The following is a 16,471-nucleotide window of genomic DNA, read 5'->3' as shown; positions in this document are numbered from 1 at the left end:
GGGTGCCGCTGCACGCTTTGGCTTTTTCACATTCTTACGCTCTGTTTATTCCTCTGAGAAGAAAGCAGCGAGAGCGGAGCCCCGCGCCGAACGCTGCAACGTTCTGATTTCGAATTGTAAAATATTCTGAATCGCCCTGCACCAGGATAGATATGCAGAACGTTGGAATTTGAAAATAAAATAGCAGAGAATTTCTCACCAGTTGGATACAATTTCGCGTGCAAAAACAGACTGATCTGATTGAGGGCAAGCAAATTATTCTGATTTCAGGAACTGTGAGCGGTAGATGAAAGCGCCGACGTCGCGGCTGCTCTTTGATCTGAAAGGAGGCGCAGAAGGAAGGAAAGAAGAAAGATTGATTGATTGATTGATTTGGTGGGAAATTAAGCAACTTTTTAATAGCGTCTACTATTCGAACCCTTCTGATTGATGGAGAATCACAGGCCGGGGATTTTCGGAATCAAAGCTTTCAAATTGTGACACTTTGCGCTTTTATAGCCCATCTGTCAATCCACGCGGCGCCTTTTTAGTTTACAGTTCTTGCGCGGAACGGACCTAGCCGATTTGACTTATTCTTTGAAGTTTGACGCGCGCACGGTTCGATCATGGGCTGCACGGTGAGCGCAGAAGACAAGGCGGCCGCCGAGAGATCAAAGATGATCGACAAAAACCTTCGGGAGGATGGAGAGAAGGCTGCGAGGGAGGTGAAACTGCTCCTGCTCGGTAAGTCACGGCACGTCATGTGTGTGTGATTTTCAGCAGGTCTGTGTGTTCAGAAGGCTCCCGCGAAACATTTCGTTTTGCAGTGCAATTTGTCACACGCTTCATAAAATCAACACGCCAGTACTTTGCTACTCGTTCGGAGGAGATACATGTATTTAGTATGATCTGATCTGATGTTCGATTATTATGGACAAACGGGATGGATGCAAACACAGCAGCATCCGTCTGATACGCGTTTGCCGTCTTTCATTTGAGATTTCAATCCACAATATTATTCACAAAGAATCAAACTGGTAGAAAATACCATGTTTTTGGAAATGTGACATGAAAATACCATAGTAAACGTTGAAGCAGTTTTGCATACTATATACATACTAAGGTATTACCGTGTTTTCTAGACAAGGAATCAAGAAAACAGAATGTTTTTATATGATCAGTGAGAAGGGATGTACATTCGAGTCCCATCCATGATACTCCCATGGTGTTCTGGACGTACACATGCATAAGTACCATGGTATAGTGATGATTTCAGACTGTATACTATGCTTTCATGATACTCCAAGCAAGGAAATTATGGTACTTTTATAAAAGTATCATATAAAAGTTACCATCTGATATGGTCATGTATGAGAAAAACAGCCCTTCAATACCTTAATGCTCTGTCAACACTGTTGAATGTGACATTAAATATAAGTAATAGTTTGCAGCTTGCATAAGTAATGGAGATGCTATATAGTGTGTAATCTAGTTAAATTATCACCAATAATGTTGTTTTTATACAGTTTTTTTTCAGTTAGTATTATTTAGCTTATTCAGGTCAATTTCAGATGTTCTCAAATGTAACCAACTGCAATAATACATTATGTAACTCTTCTGCTATACTTCCATTAGCCATCCTCACCTCTGTGTTGGGAAAAAACATACCAATGATTATTTATGTGGTTTCCATGGATACTGCATTGTCCCTTATGCTGATGTGTTTAGGTCTGGTCATAAATAATCTCTGCTCTCTCGTTCTATTGCGACCCATTTAACAGGGAATGTCTCAGAACTTTGTCAAGGTTATGAACAAACATTATTCCAGTAACATTAATAGAATGTTAATTTAAAGTTATCTGGTATTTAATAGCGTTCTTAAAACATTAGCACAAAAACATTATTAATACATTGTTTTGTTTGTCTAAGATGGTTTAGAGAACATTCAAATGTAACATTCGCATAATGTTTGCAAAATAATAAAATCAAACATTCCCCTTAATATTGTCTTTAACGTTCACATAACCAAGAAAAATTTTTTTAAGCATTTAAAAAACTTGACTTTTAAAGAACATTCAGAAATATTTTTTTTAGTACTTGAACCTTAGTGAAGCATTCTTAGAACATATTTTGTTAGTTGTTTTTTTTTTTTTTAGCAATAACTGAAAAGGCATTCAGGAAGGTGCATGCATTCTGTTTGATTTTTAGCAAGACAGCCAGGTTAGAAATAAACAGAAGTCTGCAGGAAGTGCTGTTCTGGAGTAACCCTGCTGTGAGAATCAGATGAGTACGGCACTAAACAAAAGACTTCACCATTCAATTATACTTCATATGCTGAGTGCCCCCGCTGTAACCAATCCATTTTTATTTTGTCAGGTCCATTGGTGGTAAATGAAAGCACGTGAAATGCTCAATTTGGAAAAATACTTCGGAGAAGGGGAGGAAACTGCACAGTTCCTGTAGTTACCATATGCATATACACACCTGTTTAATGGATCTTAAGTCAATAATTATTTTAATGCCCAAATCAGCAGTAGAGAAACAGACTTCACAAGCACAGGAGATATGCACAATATTTACTTTGGGTGAATACTGTGCAAAATAATGGACGTGTAAATAATTGATAATATATCTTATAACATAATTTACAGAAATTGTTTACTGTTTACTGACGAGGCTATTTGTTGAGTTTTTTTAGGAGACACCAAGGGTTGTCACAAGATTTCCAAATATTGTCAGATTTTTTAGCCTAGCAGATATATTAGTATGTCTGTAGTATTTTCAAACGTCAAAAATGTTGGGTCTGTTTTTGATGCAGTCTTTATGTAGCCTGGTTAACACTGTTATGCACAGCGTGCCTGTTGACTATATGATATAATGAAAGTAGTTGCCCTAGTAAACTGTGAGCATGTCAAAAACCGCAAAAGAGAGAGGATATGATGAGCTGCTTGGTTTTAACCTAGTGAACACAATTTGTCACCAATCAGGCATTTCGCTTGAGTTCGGTAGTATCAGACGTGGTCATAAAACAGATTATGAGACCGTCATTCTCTTAAAGTTAGTGTTGTTGCTTCAACTGTGGACTAATTCTGGATGGAGCCGCCTCACACTTCAGTGCAGCTTCGCACAGTCGTAAGCTAGAGCGGTTGTGTCCTCTATGTCATATCCTGTTAGTGGCACAGCATGTGTGCTCTGATGCTGACAGCATGGGGACAGGTGTGACAGCGGTGCTCTCCACAATACGCTTTACCCTATGGAGAGAGCAAACAGGAGTGAGAAAACAGGGAAAACGTGCCCTGGGAATAAGGGAGACAGGCTTCAGATGTAATCAAAAAATTGGATGAACCTAGCTTGACACTAATTCCCCCTAGGCACATATACCATGTTCAACTTTAAAAATATCTCCATGTAAATAAATAAAAGCAATCCAGAAAGCACATATACTACATTATTTACTTCACAGGCTTATAGTGTTAAATCAGAAATGAGACAAGCATCACCAAGCGCTCAAGTCCTGACTGGTTCGGTGTAAATATGGGATTCCAAACACCACAGTGTTTACAGAGCTCACACTAATGACTCTGAAAATGATAGATGACCACAGCAGTAATCTCATGCCGTGTAAACACTGTGCAATTACTCCATATTCTGCCTTGTTCAGCATTTTCACAATATTGCTAAATGTACATAAATGATGAGTTTGAAGTATCCTGATTGTGAAAGTAATGCTGGCTGGCTGCCTGGGTTACTTTCCATTGTTTACTGTTTCAAATCAAGCACCTGTTGGGGAGTTATTTTAAAATTCTCTTATTTATGCATACTACTGTAGATTGTCAATGGAATAGTTCACCCAAAAAGAAGATCTGCTGAAAAAATGCACCCTCAGGCCATCCGAGATGTAAATGAGTTTGTTTCTTTATCATAGGAAATTGAGAAATGTAGCATTCCATCACTTGCTCACCAATGGATCCTCTGCAGTGAATGGGTGCCGTCAGAATGAGTGTCCAAACAGCTGATAAAAACATCACAATAATCCACAAGTAATCCACTCCAGTCCATCAATTAACATCTTGTGAAGTGAAAAGCCGATGATCCATCAATAATACATCTTTAACGTCAAACCATTGCTTCTGGCTGATACATGAGCCCTCTATCTTTGATATTGTTTTCACAAGTAAAAAAGTTGTCTCATCTGAATCAGGAAATAAATATGCACAGATGAAGTGTTGTTATGGATTATGGACTCATATTTTGACTAGAAGTGATGGTTTTAAACATCTTCATGGTGGATTTATTTCTTAAAACACACAGCTTTTCACTTCACAAGATGTTAATTGATGGACTGGAGTGGTGTGGATTACTTGCTACGTTTCTCCAAATCAGTTCTGATGAAAAAAAAAAACGAATCTACATCTGTGATGGCCTGAGGGTGAGTACATCTTCAGCATGTTGTCTTTTTTGGTTGAACCATTCCTTTAAATTGTCACATTTCACATTAGCATCAATGCAACTTCAGCACTAGCAGTGTAAACATGGAGCAAAGCAATAGGCAATTTGTTGTCTACAAACTGAGACTGACACCTATGACGCCTACAAAATGTTGTCTAGGTAGAAATCTCACTGAGATTCGTGACAGAAACCTAGCATTAAGACGGTTTTAATGATATTTTTTTTATAATAGCCTCTTTCGCTCTGGAGTTCCTCAGTATGCGTCATGTTTGAAACTGCTCGCATGTTCGAAATTACTGGCCTTGCCACCTCCTCATGTCTCTGATGAGCAACTCACCAGTATGACACACGTCTGCTGGTCATGGATACTCCAGACTCTTATCAGTTGGGTTCAAGTTAAGAAGTTGGCAGGACGTTTGGGTGCCAAGAATATCCTTGAGTCAAGTTTTGTTTTTACTCTCAAGAATATACCCACAACATTGATGGCAAGTGTTGAATCCCCAAACAACTGAGGAGTCAAGGTCCTGTCACAGAGCTGGAAGTACTTAGTGGTCTTGTGTTTATGTTAAACCAAGCTTTCATTCTGGCTAAACACGACATCTTTTAGGTGTACTGGGTTGTCGAATCTCAAGGAAATTCCAGAAGACAAAAGCTTTGGGGACAAGAATGATGAGTGGTTCCTTTGAGCTCAGTTTTTAAAAAGGAGAATGGCCGGCGGTGGCAGTCACATCACATAACTAATGGAATTATGCCACAGAATGGGGGCAAGCGTCCTATCTGGAGGGTTTGTGCTGGAAGCTACAGTTATAGACACTCATTTTCAGAGGTTATTTTGGTCTCTTTTATCCGAGACCTTTTTTTTGAATCTGCATGTGCATATCCCTTGTAAATCCCTGAGGGAAAGATATTTGCAATGATTCAGCTGCACATCATTTAACAGCAGACTAGGGCTTGGCGATAGAACTAGAATTATATCTCAGTATTTTTCTCCAAATGATCTCTTAATGGCTGTTAGGTTGAAATAATGGCACCTCTCACTGGGGAAGTAATTAAAATTAAGAAATATATTTATTTATTTTTACACTACGCTTAAGGTTTTTTTTTTTTTTAATTAGTGCTTTTATTCAGCAAAGATGCATTAAATTGTTCAAAAGAGACATTTATAACCTTAAAAAGATTTCTATTTTAAATAAATGCTGTTCATTTGAACTCCTAGAAAAATGTGTATAGTTATAGTTTTCACAAAAATATGAAGCAGCACAACTGTTTTCAACCTTGATAATAATAAGAATGGTTTCTTGAGAAGCAAATCAGAATATTAGAATGATTTCTGAAGGATCATGTGACACTGAAGACTGGAGTAATGATGCTGAAAATTCAGCTTTGATCACAGAAATAAATTACATTTTAAAACTTATTACTGTTTTACATTATTTTTGATCAAATAAATGCAGCTTTGATGAGCATACAATTATTTCAAAACATTAAAAATTCAACCCAAAACCGTTGTCTTTGAGTCAAATTATTATATTTCTCAATTACAGTTTGTTATTGTTAAAGTCATTTATGTTTCAGTATGTGGGTTTTACTTTTTTTGATCCACAAACTATTAAAGTGCCCCTATTATAGGTAATATTTTGGGAATGGGAAAGGTTCATATTTTGGTTTTGGGAGTCCCCAACAACAGGTCGACATGCATGCAAGGTCAAAACACATTCATTGTCTTATAATATGCATTTATTTTTACCTTTTTTGCTCAACGACTCCCAAACGATTCGCTCAACGATTCATTTTTCCAAACCCCTCCTTTGCGTGATGCTAATCTGCAGTGATTGGTCTCAGTTTCATTTCATCATGTCTGTAATGCCTGATAAAGCAGCGTTTGTAAGCGCAGTGCTGCTTAGTGTGCAGGGTTGCCAGGGAAACCGCTATTTTTGCTGTTTCAAAAGTGGCACCTAGTGGCAAAGAATGAATTTGCACTTTCATTCAGACCAACTGAAAAGACCAGCAAGTGGCCGGGCAGTATGCTAATATGCTTGGGATTCATTTTAAAAAGTGACTTGTTTCAGTGATTCAGAGTCAACTCTTTCTTTTGCGAGAACAACTTTATTTATGGTGCACTTTCAGATTTAAAACTTTGCAGGATGTTTTTTATTCACTTAGAGCTGTGTTACACACTGCATGAAACGTAATTTTCAAACATCCATAATGGGGCACTTTAATATGGCCAAATAGCTATTGTTGTTGATTCAGTTCAAATGTAAAGTACAGAAATGTTGCTGTGGTTGGATATGTAGTTGTTTTATTGTACAGCTCTAGTAATTGCACACAAAAAGTTTAACAGCACACCGAGAGATGAGGATTTTGGGATAAAATCTGGTGTATCAGTTGTTAAAAACCTAGAAGGCATGTGACTTCCGTGATTTATCAGTTGCACTGTTTACATGTTGAGTCATTGTGTTGTGTCTGTGTAACTTTTGCTCATGGTGTGGAGAGAGCAGAGGTTAGAGCAGGATACTTCTTGTCAGGAGGAGCTGCAGTCGCAGACAGTGATAAAACACAGCACCTTCTCCTTTTACCTTCAGACAGAGCGCAAAAACAACTCGCCAAGGTGACACCTCTCGCAGAACAGGTGACAGCTTCCCGCACAGTCACTGTCACACACTTACATTTTCAAAAAACACACCCCCACATACACACACACACACACACACTTCAGAACCAGACTGTGTCCCCGATAACCTCCTCTGGCATCTAGGTTTCCTATTTCAGCTCGTCTCGAAGGTCTTACATCAACCTTGCCCAATTTGAAAGTGTCTTTCACCGAATGATGTCAGATCTTCAGGTCTCCGTGTGCAGTATGCCAAAAGTTGGTGTTCTTTTGAAGCTTGAAGAAACCTAGTGTTTTGTGGTTATGTGGTGCTGTTTATTTGCTTCATGCTTTATAAAAAAGTAGTTTCTACGTCTTGTGTGCTTGATTTTAAATCTTTGGGAAACATATGATAGCTCTGTGTGAGGAACAGATTTTATTCACTGCATATGTCGTGAGTGATCACAAGACCAACTAGAACCAGTTTCAATTGGCATGAATGACGTCAAACCCATTACATCAACAGAGACGAAAAAATTGAAGGAAAAACTGATGAATTGTGCAATATGGGTCGATTTTGTTTTCATGTTGTCTTTGAGGTCTGCTGAGATCCTCCACACTAGATGTTTTCACTGTTTAGTTGTTTACAGCTACAATAGCTGTTCCTGTATTGTCACGTGTATCATTTGGGATGTTGTGCATTTATTGATCTCAGCCTGTTGGGGCTAAAATGCTTGCAGCCATTTACCAGCGACCTACTGTGCTGTTTCTGTCATTATAGACTGTAATGCATCAGCCGGTCTGCTAGTTTCCCTCACACTCATTGTCAGCCCATTTTCATTCCTCCAAAGCTCAGAAAATACACAGAACCTCCTGCGGCCTGTTATAATCTGTGTGCCTTCAAAAGAAGGCAAAACAGAGAAAGCAACATTCATATATTGTAAATATACACTTCAATTTTAAATAATTATTTTCTATTCTAATATGTTAAAATGTCATTTATTCGTGTGATGCAAAGCTGAATTTTTAGCGTCATTAGTCCTTAGATGCTTGTATGGTTTTTCAGTGAATATTGTGTAAAGTATATGTTCATTTGATTTCAGCGAAGTCTACGTCTCATGCTGTGATTTAATTATATTTCTTACACACCTTCACCTTTAAATATATTAATTGACCACTGGAAAACAGTCATAAAACTTTCTGTCTGTAGCTTCGTTTTTTTTTTTATATATATACAAATTTATTCTCTGTTATGCAGTATATGTTTTTCTTGTCATATTTACTTCCAGATTGGTCTATGAAAGGTTTCATATGGTTATGATGGTGGTTTTCCAGTCACATGCTTGTGCTTCTAAAATCCCCACCACTACCTGGTCAGCCTTTCATTTAAATATTGTTCTTGGTTTTGTTTCATAGCTGTTGTTTTGACATTTGACAAATTTCACAGTGCTCATTTGTCCATTAGATCTAGACCGTGAATGGTTTACAGTTGGAGCTTGTCTCTGACTGGGTTTAGGGGTTCCATTTTTGTTTTCTTTTGTAAATACTGCAGTTGATAAATTTTCTGCATGAGCCAGAATGATTACATTCCTTAGAAAGCTGCACACGCTTTTGTTCTCGTGTACTTCCTGGGTCCAGTTTTGGGCGTTGGTGTATCTCAATTCGTTGAATTCTCGTCTTGCCAGATGGAATGTCGCGGGTCGCTTGGGAACGGCGAATCCCATTGGACACAATGGTGTTGGTCCTCCGGTGGAGGCTTTGAACGCAGCTCTGTAGGAGTGCTCTTTCCGAAGCTCTCCTCTTTTTGAAGCACTGCTCACAGATGTAAATTGGGCTCAGGCTCTGATTAGGCCACTTGACGGGTGGCAGTGTAGAGCCGCACTGGAGATCAAAGACATTGGCAACGACGACTCTTTAGGCACCAATGCTCTAAATTGGTATAATTTATCACGGTAGTGAATGCTGTCATTATGCTTCTCAGCATCTCGAGAGCATTCTTTGTGGAAGTGCAATAAGTATAATTGTTATGTGAATAACAGTGGATTAAATTTAAAACTAAAACTAATTTTAAAATTAAATTACTTGAGTATAATCTGGAGACACATTGTGCAAAGCAGTGTTAGTGTATGTGTATATATATATATATATATATATATATATATATATATATATATATATATATATATATATATATATATATATATATTATATTTATATTTAATGTAGTGCAACATTACAATATTTTAAAACACAATGTATTCCTGTGATGCAAACCTGATTTTTCAGCACATTACTCCAGTCTTTAGTGTCACATGATCCTTCAGTAATCATTCTCATAAGCTGATTTGTTTATTGTTAGTTATTGTTGGTGCTTAATTATTAAAGATGGTATTATGATCACTGTTGGAAACGGTATTTGCTGCTTAATGTTTTGTGAAAGTCATGATACTTTTTTCAAGATTCTTTGATCAGTAAAGTTCAAAATAACAGTATTAATTAGAAAAATACATATTTTGTAACAAATGTCTTTACTGTCATGTTTGATCAATTTAACATCTCTTGATCTTTTAAAAATTACATGTATAATGAATATAATTTTTAAACCCTTAAAACACAAGGATAAAAAAAGTGCTATTATGAAATGGATGCTTCAGGTTTCGATCCTTTTCCAGCCTAACATTTCTACCATCAAGAAATGTGTCAAAAGCACCAAAAGCGCTGGTTTCCAATGGTTTCTGGTTTCTTTTTGGACAGCGTACCTGCCATCTAATCCCATGTTTAATCAACACACACATTTATTGAACTTACCAGCAATATTACAGTTGCATGTATTCTGTAGTGTGTAAACAGATGTCTGTTCTAACTGCAATCTAAAACTCCTACTACATGGCTGCTGGTACGTGTTTATGATTTATGATAAGACTTTGATTGCATTGCACATTCTGAGTACATCTTGGTGCATCCCAGTCAATTTCCCCTGGACATTCTGTGCTGTACATTTCCCAGGCTCATCACGCAATTGGCCGTCTTTCGTTTCATGTCATGTTCTAGTTTCATTCTTTATCTCAAAACAAGCCTCCTGCCACTTACAATGACATCATGTGATGAGGAGAGAAAAAAGCTAATTATTAACAAGGAAGGAGGCAGGAGGGTCATAGAGGCTCATATTTGAAATGGTATTGATTTTTAGACCAGCATATCAAACTTTGAGTTTCTTTGACTTGGAACAGTAAGAAAAGCCATAATAACCAACTAGCAGTGATTTGCCAGTAGCAAACTAGCAAGTCAAAGAAAGGTTTTTACGTTGTTTTCCCCTTGGCGCGAGTGGAAAAGTTCACGCCAGAATGTGTGTGATTGTGCTGCTCCATTCAAGTGGCTGAGCATTGTGCTGGACTGATCCCATAGACGAAATTACTCTTTGCAAACAAGGCTTATCTGCAGCTCTTCTGGGTTGTCTAAAGAAGATTTAGTACTTCAATTAAACAGAGCTGTGTGCAACCATTTATACAAGTCTGAGATTTGGACTTCCTTCGATTTCCATCAGTTATCAGGGCAAATCTGCAAATCTGCTTGGATTCGTTTGCTCTAATCAGTCCTGGTTGACCCAATTGATCTGCAAATGGTGTCATTCGATTGGTTTCACTTCTCAAATCTTATTGCTTTGTATTTCACTAGTTGTAAATGGCTGATTTTAACTTTGAAAGCACTGTGTTCGGAAATATCAGATCAGATAAATGACTGTCGATAACCAAAGACTAGCCTTGTTTTAATAATAAAATGCATTGCCACAGACTAGCTTTTTACGAAATGACATGCAAAATAATATATTTTGAATGTAGCATGTAATTTGTACAATCGAAACCATTAAATATCAAATGCATGTTGTGCATCTGTTGGAGTTTTTTTTTTTTCACATTATACACTGTGAAAGTTTTTTTTGGAGGTTGTAAAGATTATGGGAGTGCATTTTGCAAGATAATACCATTACAGACTTTTCAAAATGTTCTAGAATTTTCTCAGTAAAAATATTTTACTTATTTTTATGTTTTACGCATTACTTTTATGCTCTCTTAATCCTCAGTAAATGTTGCATAAATTATGCACAAGCCTGCATGTCTGTGATTGGTCATATTGCTTAACCAATGCAGATAACATGCAAATAGAAAATCTGAACAGTAGTAGACCTAAATAGAACTGCAGTTGACATTTTTCACTGTTAGGTAATTGTGGCAGCTGTAAATGTCTTTTTAATTAATTATTTAGTTTGAAGTACTGCCTTTCGATTTTTCTCTCCTGAGATTTGTGATTTCATTACAAGAAGGCGGCCCACTAGGCTAGGATCTGATGCTGTTACTGTAAGAATATAATATAACTAGAATCATCTTTGGGGGATATTGGTCATGTTGTTGAGGAGACAATAGATTTGTAGTGATTTGGAGTGTGTGTGTGTGTGTGTGTGTGTGTTACATAACCATGTGGTGGTCGCCATGGAGTGTGTGTGTGTGTGTGTGTGTGTGTTACATAACCATGCAGTGGTTCCTCAAAACACAGGCTGTTAGCTTGTGTCCAAGTCGCCATGGAGACACGTTTCTGTCTGTAGGACAGAAGCCAGAAGAATTGTAGTGTTTTTTTCCTCAATATGAGTTCAGCCAAGGCCATACATCAGTGTACATCTTCAAATTCAGCCATGAACATTCAACACAATGTCACCACAGATTTCCTCATGTTCTGTCCTTGTGTTAAAATTGTATGGATGAGCATTGGTGTTTCCAAAGGGCTTGAGCGATAAGAGTGTTTTGTATGTTTGTAAAAATTTTTTAAAGGCAGATACTGATATTTAGATAATAGAATTTAAAATCAGGACTGTCATTTAAGTATTTGAATCTTATTAAATTATTTAAATTTTTTTTTTTTTTTTTTTAGGAAATTTCACATATGTTGTCATCAACATATTGTCATTCAAAAGTTTGGAGTAAGGTTTAAAAAAATAAAAAAGGAGAAATAGGCTACTTTTATTAAGCAAGGATACATGAAATTGATCAACAGTGACAGTTGTAATTTTTTGAAAATAATCTATTTCATATAAATTAAGCACCAAAAATAGTTTTAAACATGAATAGTAATAAGAAACGTTTCTTGAGCAGCAAATCAGCATATAAGAATGATTTCTCAAGGATCGTGTGACACTGAAGACTGGAGAAATGATTCTGATCTATCTATATATCTCATTCAGTTAAAGTATACTTGGTATGTTTGTGCCATATCATGTTTCTGTTCTCTTTCTAGAAATCTTGCTCTTTCATGTTATAGCATGTCTCTCTACAGGTATTCACACATTCTTCTCCCCAGCACACCGTTCTTTCACACCTTGAATTTTCACTTTTTTTTTTTTTTTTTTTTACAATACCACTGTGCTGTACTAAAATCCCCATAGCTGTGGACCTGCTGCTTTTTTTGCCAGAGGAGATGATGTAAGGTGGTTTAATGGAAGAATAAGCAAATGAAAAGCAGCTGAATCCGGTGTTTATGGGAGCAGCTGTTTAGCACATGTGGCCAGTAGCTACTTCATAAAGACCGAAACGCTCTTTAATCTGAGAGAGAGAGAGATGGGCAGACGACTGAGGGCGAGTGTCTACGGGTTCCCTGCCTAAGGGAAAATTCAGAACCATACTGTGTTTCCTCCTTCCACTTCCACCAACCCGTTCTGTTCTACGTGGCATTCCATGCTGCCGGACTAGAACTGCCTTCCCAATTTTCCACTAGGGGTGGGAATGGTAAGGAATGACTGTTTTCTTAAAGTTATAGTTCACCAAAAAATGACAATTCTGTCATTTACTCGCCATCATATAGTTCCAAACCTGTATGAGAATGTTGGTAACCAAACAATAGCCGCTGACTTCAATAGTAATTTTTTCCATACCTGGTGTCAAGTCAAGTCAAATCACCTTTATTTATATAGCACTTTTAACAATACAGATTGTGTCAAAGCAACTGTACAACATCTCCTATAGTAGAGAATGAGTGGAATTGTTCCTCGGGCGATCTATAGCACACTATTTCATGCAATACTGTAGCTGACGGCTGCATGGTTACAATGTTATCTCTAATAGTATCGATCTTTGAAGTAAAGTAGTTCATAAAGTAATTACTGCTGTGCTGTTGGGAAATGTTAACATCTGTTGATGCTTTATTTTTCGTTAATTTAGCCACTGTATTGAATAAATACCTGGGGTTATGTTTGTTTTCTTTTTCTAAAAGAGATGAAAATTAATCAGATCTAGCAGTTTTTAATGCTTTTTCGTAGGATAGGTTACTTTCCCTCCAAACAATATGAAATACCTCTTACCGAAATACCTCAGTTGTCAGCAACTGTTTGGTTCAAATTCTGAAGTAAATGATGTCAGAATTGAATGTTTTGGGTTAACTATCACTTTAAAGAGACCATTAATGATTATTTTGCACCGTATACAGTAGTCCCCCCCCCCCCCCCCCCAAAAAAAAATACATCTGTCATCATTTAGTCACCCAGCTGTCATTCTAAACCTGTATGACTTTTTTTCTTCTTCACATATTTTCAAATTTCACATATACTCTCACAATATTATGGTAGTGCTATATCTTTGCAAGGACAAAGCAAGAGAACGATTGTGAATTTTGTCTTTGCATAATTGTTTGTGGCATCTAGTCATTTGATCTCATCACATTCAATTCATACTACTGACATAATGTCTGTGCAGGAAACATTATTCTCAGTTCTCTGATGCCTCATTGTGAAATGGAATCAGGCTTTGTCTCGAGTTATGGCTCTAATGGGGTTGATGAGAACTTGAAAGGAGCATATTAGTTTCATGCTCTTATTTTTTGTTATATTTAGTCTTCCTGCCATCCTCTGTCAGTTTGCGCAAAGATTTAAAGACGCTCCTCCTTTCACCCTCAAGCTCTTGTGCATCTGTTTCGTGGTACCCCACGGACTCAGAACAGCCGGAAGCAGCGCTCTTTCGATACTGACATCCTCTTTGTGCACTGAGATTGTCCATCCGGCCCTTAATGAATGGGACTTGTCTTGATATGATTAAGGGAATAGCTGAATTTGTTTAGCCAGTGCTTGTTACAGTGATCTGTTTAGTTTAATTCAGTATGATGATCATGCTGAAATTGGAGGCATGATTGTTGATGATATATTGCTGAATGTCACATTTTTCATTGATCAGCAGCTAGTGTCATGTGTAGATGTATTGCCAGCATTCGATGTACATGCGAGTGCAACTCTGAGATGGAAACGCAACTTCTTTTTCTGCTCAACTGCAGAGCAACAACAAATGCTTGCGGTGGAAATATTTCATGTTGTGGTGAATTGAAAGAGAGAGAGAGAGAAGCAGACACAGAAGAAGGAAAAGGAGAATAGAAAGACACCAGCGCTAGTCTGCAGTGCAGTTCAGTATGAAATCATTTTTCTTAGTGCTGCAGTTTAAACTGCAATACCTTGGTATAAATTGATCATACTTCAGAAGTGTAGGCACTAGGCAGAGAGTCATTATTTGCATTCGCTGATTGAACAGGGAGTGATAGACTGTTCCGCTTTCATAATGAAATGTGTAGATCACACACACATGTGCTCTTACCTTGCAGAGGAACCTTTGCACCAGCTTCCTGTTGGCAAAAACAGGAAGATCAGTGTGGTTTTATGAAGAAGATGCAGATTATATTAGACCACGCTGTTTCCACTGTGGTCTATAACAGCATTGTAGCATGTTTGAGGTTTTAAATCCACTATAGAGCCGAACATGTTAACATGTGTTTCGCATTTCTAATGTTACTGACTGCTTTTTTACTTCTCTTTCAAGTCACTTTAGATCAGTGTTGCTCTGTTTGGTATCTGTAAACTTTGGATTCACAGTGTGCTATTCTTGTATGTGGTAAAACGGCCTACTTTCTGCTTTAATACTTGTATTCTCATTTGGCAAGTTTTTAGGAGTATCTTTTTATCTTTGTAATGTTTTTTTTTAAATCCTCTGTAGGGAAAGGGTGCCGTCAGAATGAGAGCCCAAACAGCTGCTAAAAACATTACAATAATCCACAGGACTACAGTTCATAAACATCTTATTAAGTGAAAAGGTGTGTGTTTGTATAGTAAACAAATCCATCTTTAAGGCATTTAAACTTTAAACCGCCGCTTCTGGCCAACACATGAGTCCATAATAACGCTTCCTCAGTTCTGACGGCACCCATTCACTGTAGAGGATCCATTGGTGAACAAAAAAAAAAGAGAACTCTTCAACATCTTGGATGGCTTAAAAAAAAAAAAGATTTTGTTTTAGTAAATCTGTTCTAAACGTGGAAATGCATTCACAGCTCATTTTTATCTGTAATGTGAAACAGGAAAAGCAGTAAAAAAGCGGTTGATTTATTTATTGGAAATTTGTTTGCTTATGTGATGTCAGCAGAAAAAAATTGTTTCAGAATTGAAGCAAGTTATCACATTTTGATAAAAGATGATATAGAAAAACATTTCATTTTGTGCACAATACGACCAGGCGTGTGCATTGAGAAAGTCACAATGAACAAGTGAACAGTAGGTCAATGTCATTCATGTTGACATTCAACATGACATTCAATGTTCATTCAAACACATTCACAATTCAGATTTAATGTAACATTGGCGTGTGACACAGATTTGATGGCTGGTGTGGATTTAGGGGGTAAGCCGAGCTCAGAGGAACATGCTAGATCAGAGATGCCGGGTTTTTAGCCTGATCCCCCCGGGGAGATGTGATAGTGTGCTGCTGTTTTTAGCCCTGTCTGCAGGAGCAGACAAGAAAAGGACATTTCAGAAACGCCACATCAATAGTCATTCCAAGCATAGTGTGCACATGCAGCCACATCTCACATAGATGCTTTCAAATGTTTGACCATATACAGAACTAAAACCTCAGTCTTTTGATTGAAATGATTTGTTGCTTGCTTTTGTTACTTTAGTCAATTGTTTGAAAAGATCATGTACCCAGTTATGCAAATAAAATAATTTAATTGTGTATGTAGCATGCTTTACAGGTTTTTAAATTAACACCAGAGGCTTGTGTTTTGCATTTTTAATGTTGCCATCTACTTAAGTCATTCTAGAAAAATGTAAATATATATCTAAATGTATGTTTATACCAGTAGAATACCACATAAACAGTAAATTTTGTCATACTTTTGATTTGACACATTATTTAACTATGCCTTAACATAGTTCTGAAGTAAGCTATTTGTAGTAGACTATTGTTAATAAAGTTGACCAGAAATGGCATTTGCATATTATTTTACATCACATTACAAATGTATTTTCGGTTCAGTGAAAATATGGCAAAATGTATTTGTATTGTAATGTTTCTTTTATCATTTACTCAGTTATGCAAAAATCTAATATTTAAGTGTGGAGGTTGACATGTTAGTGTTTTGCACTTCCAATGG

At 37.1% G+C, this 16,471-nt stretch overlaps 1 protein-coding gene across 1 annotated transcript in view; it reads left to right on the top strand.

Moving 5' to 3' along the window:
• The window catches only part of LOC109052265 (guanine nucleotide-binding protein G(i) subunit alpha-2), a 41,506-nt gene continuing 25,035 nt past the window's right edge, over window positions 1-16,471 (top strand). Inside the window, exon 1 of the mRNA XM_042726566.1 lies at window positions 1-723. Within this exon, the coding sequence (XP_042582500.1) occupies window positions 606-723 (118 nt within the window). The 5' untranslated portion in view covers window positions 1-605. The remainder of the gene's footprint in view (window positions 724-16,471) is intronic.

The sequence above is a fragment of the Cyprinus carpio genome, chromosome B6 (genome assembly GCF_018340385.1).
Source record: "Cyprinus carpio isolate SPL01 chromosome B6, ASM1834038v1, whole genome shotgun sequence".
Lineage (NCBI taxonomy): Eukaryota > Metazoa > Chordata > Actinopteri > Cypriniformes > Cyprinidae > Cyprinus > Cyprinus carpio.
This window is presented reverse-complemented; position numbering and strand designations above follow the sequence as displayed.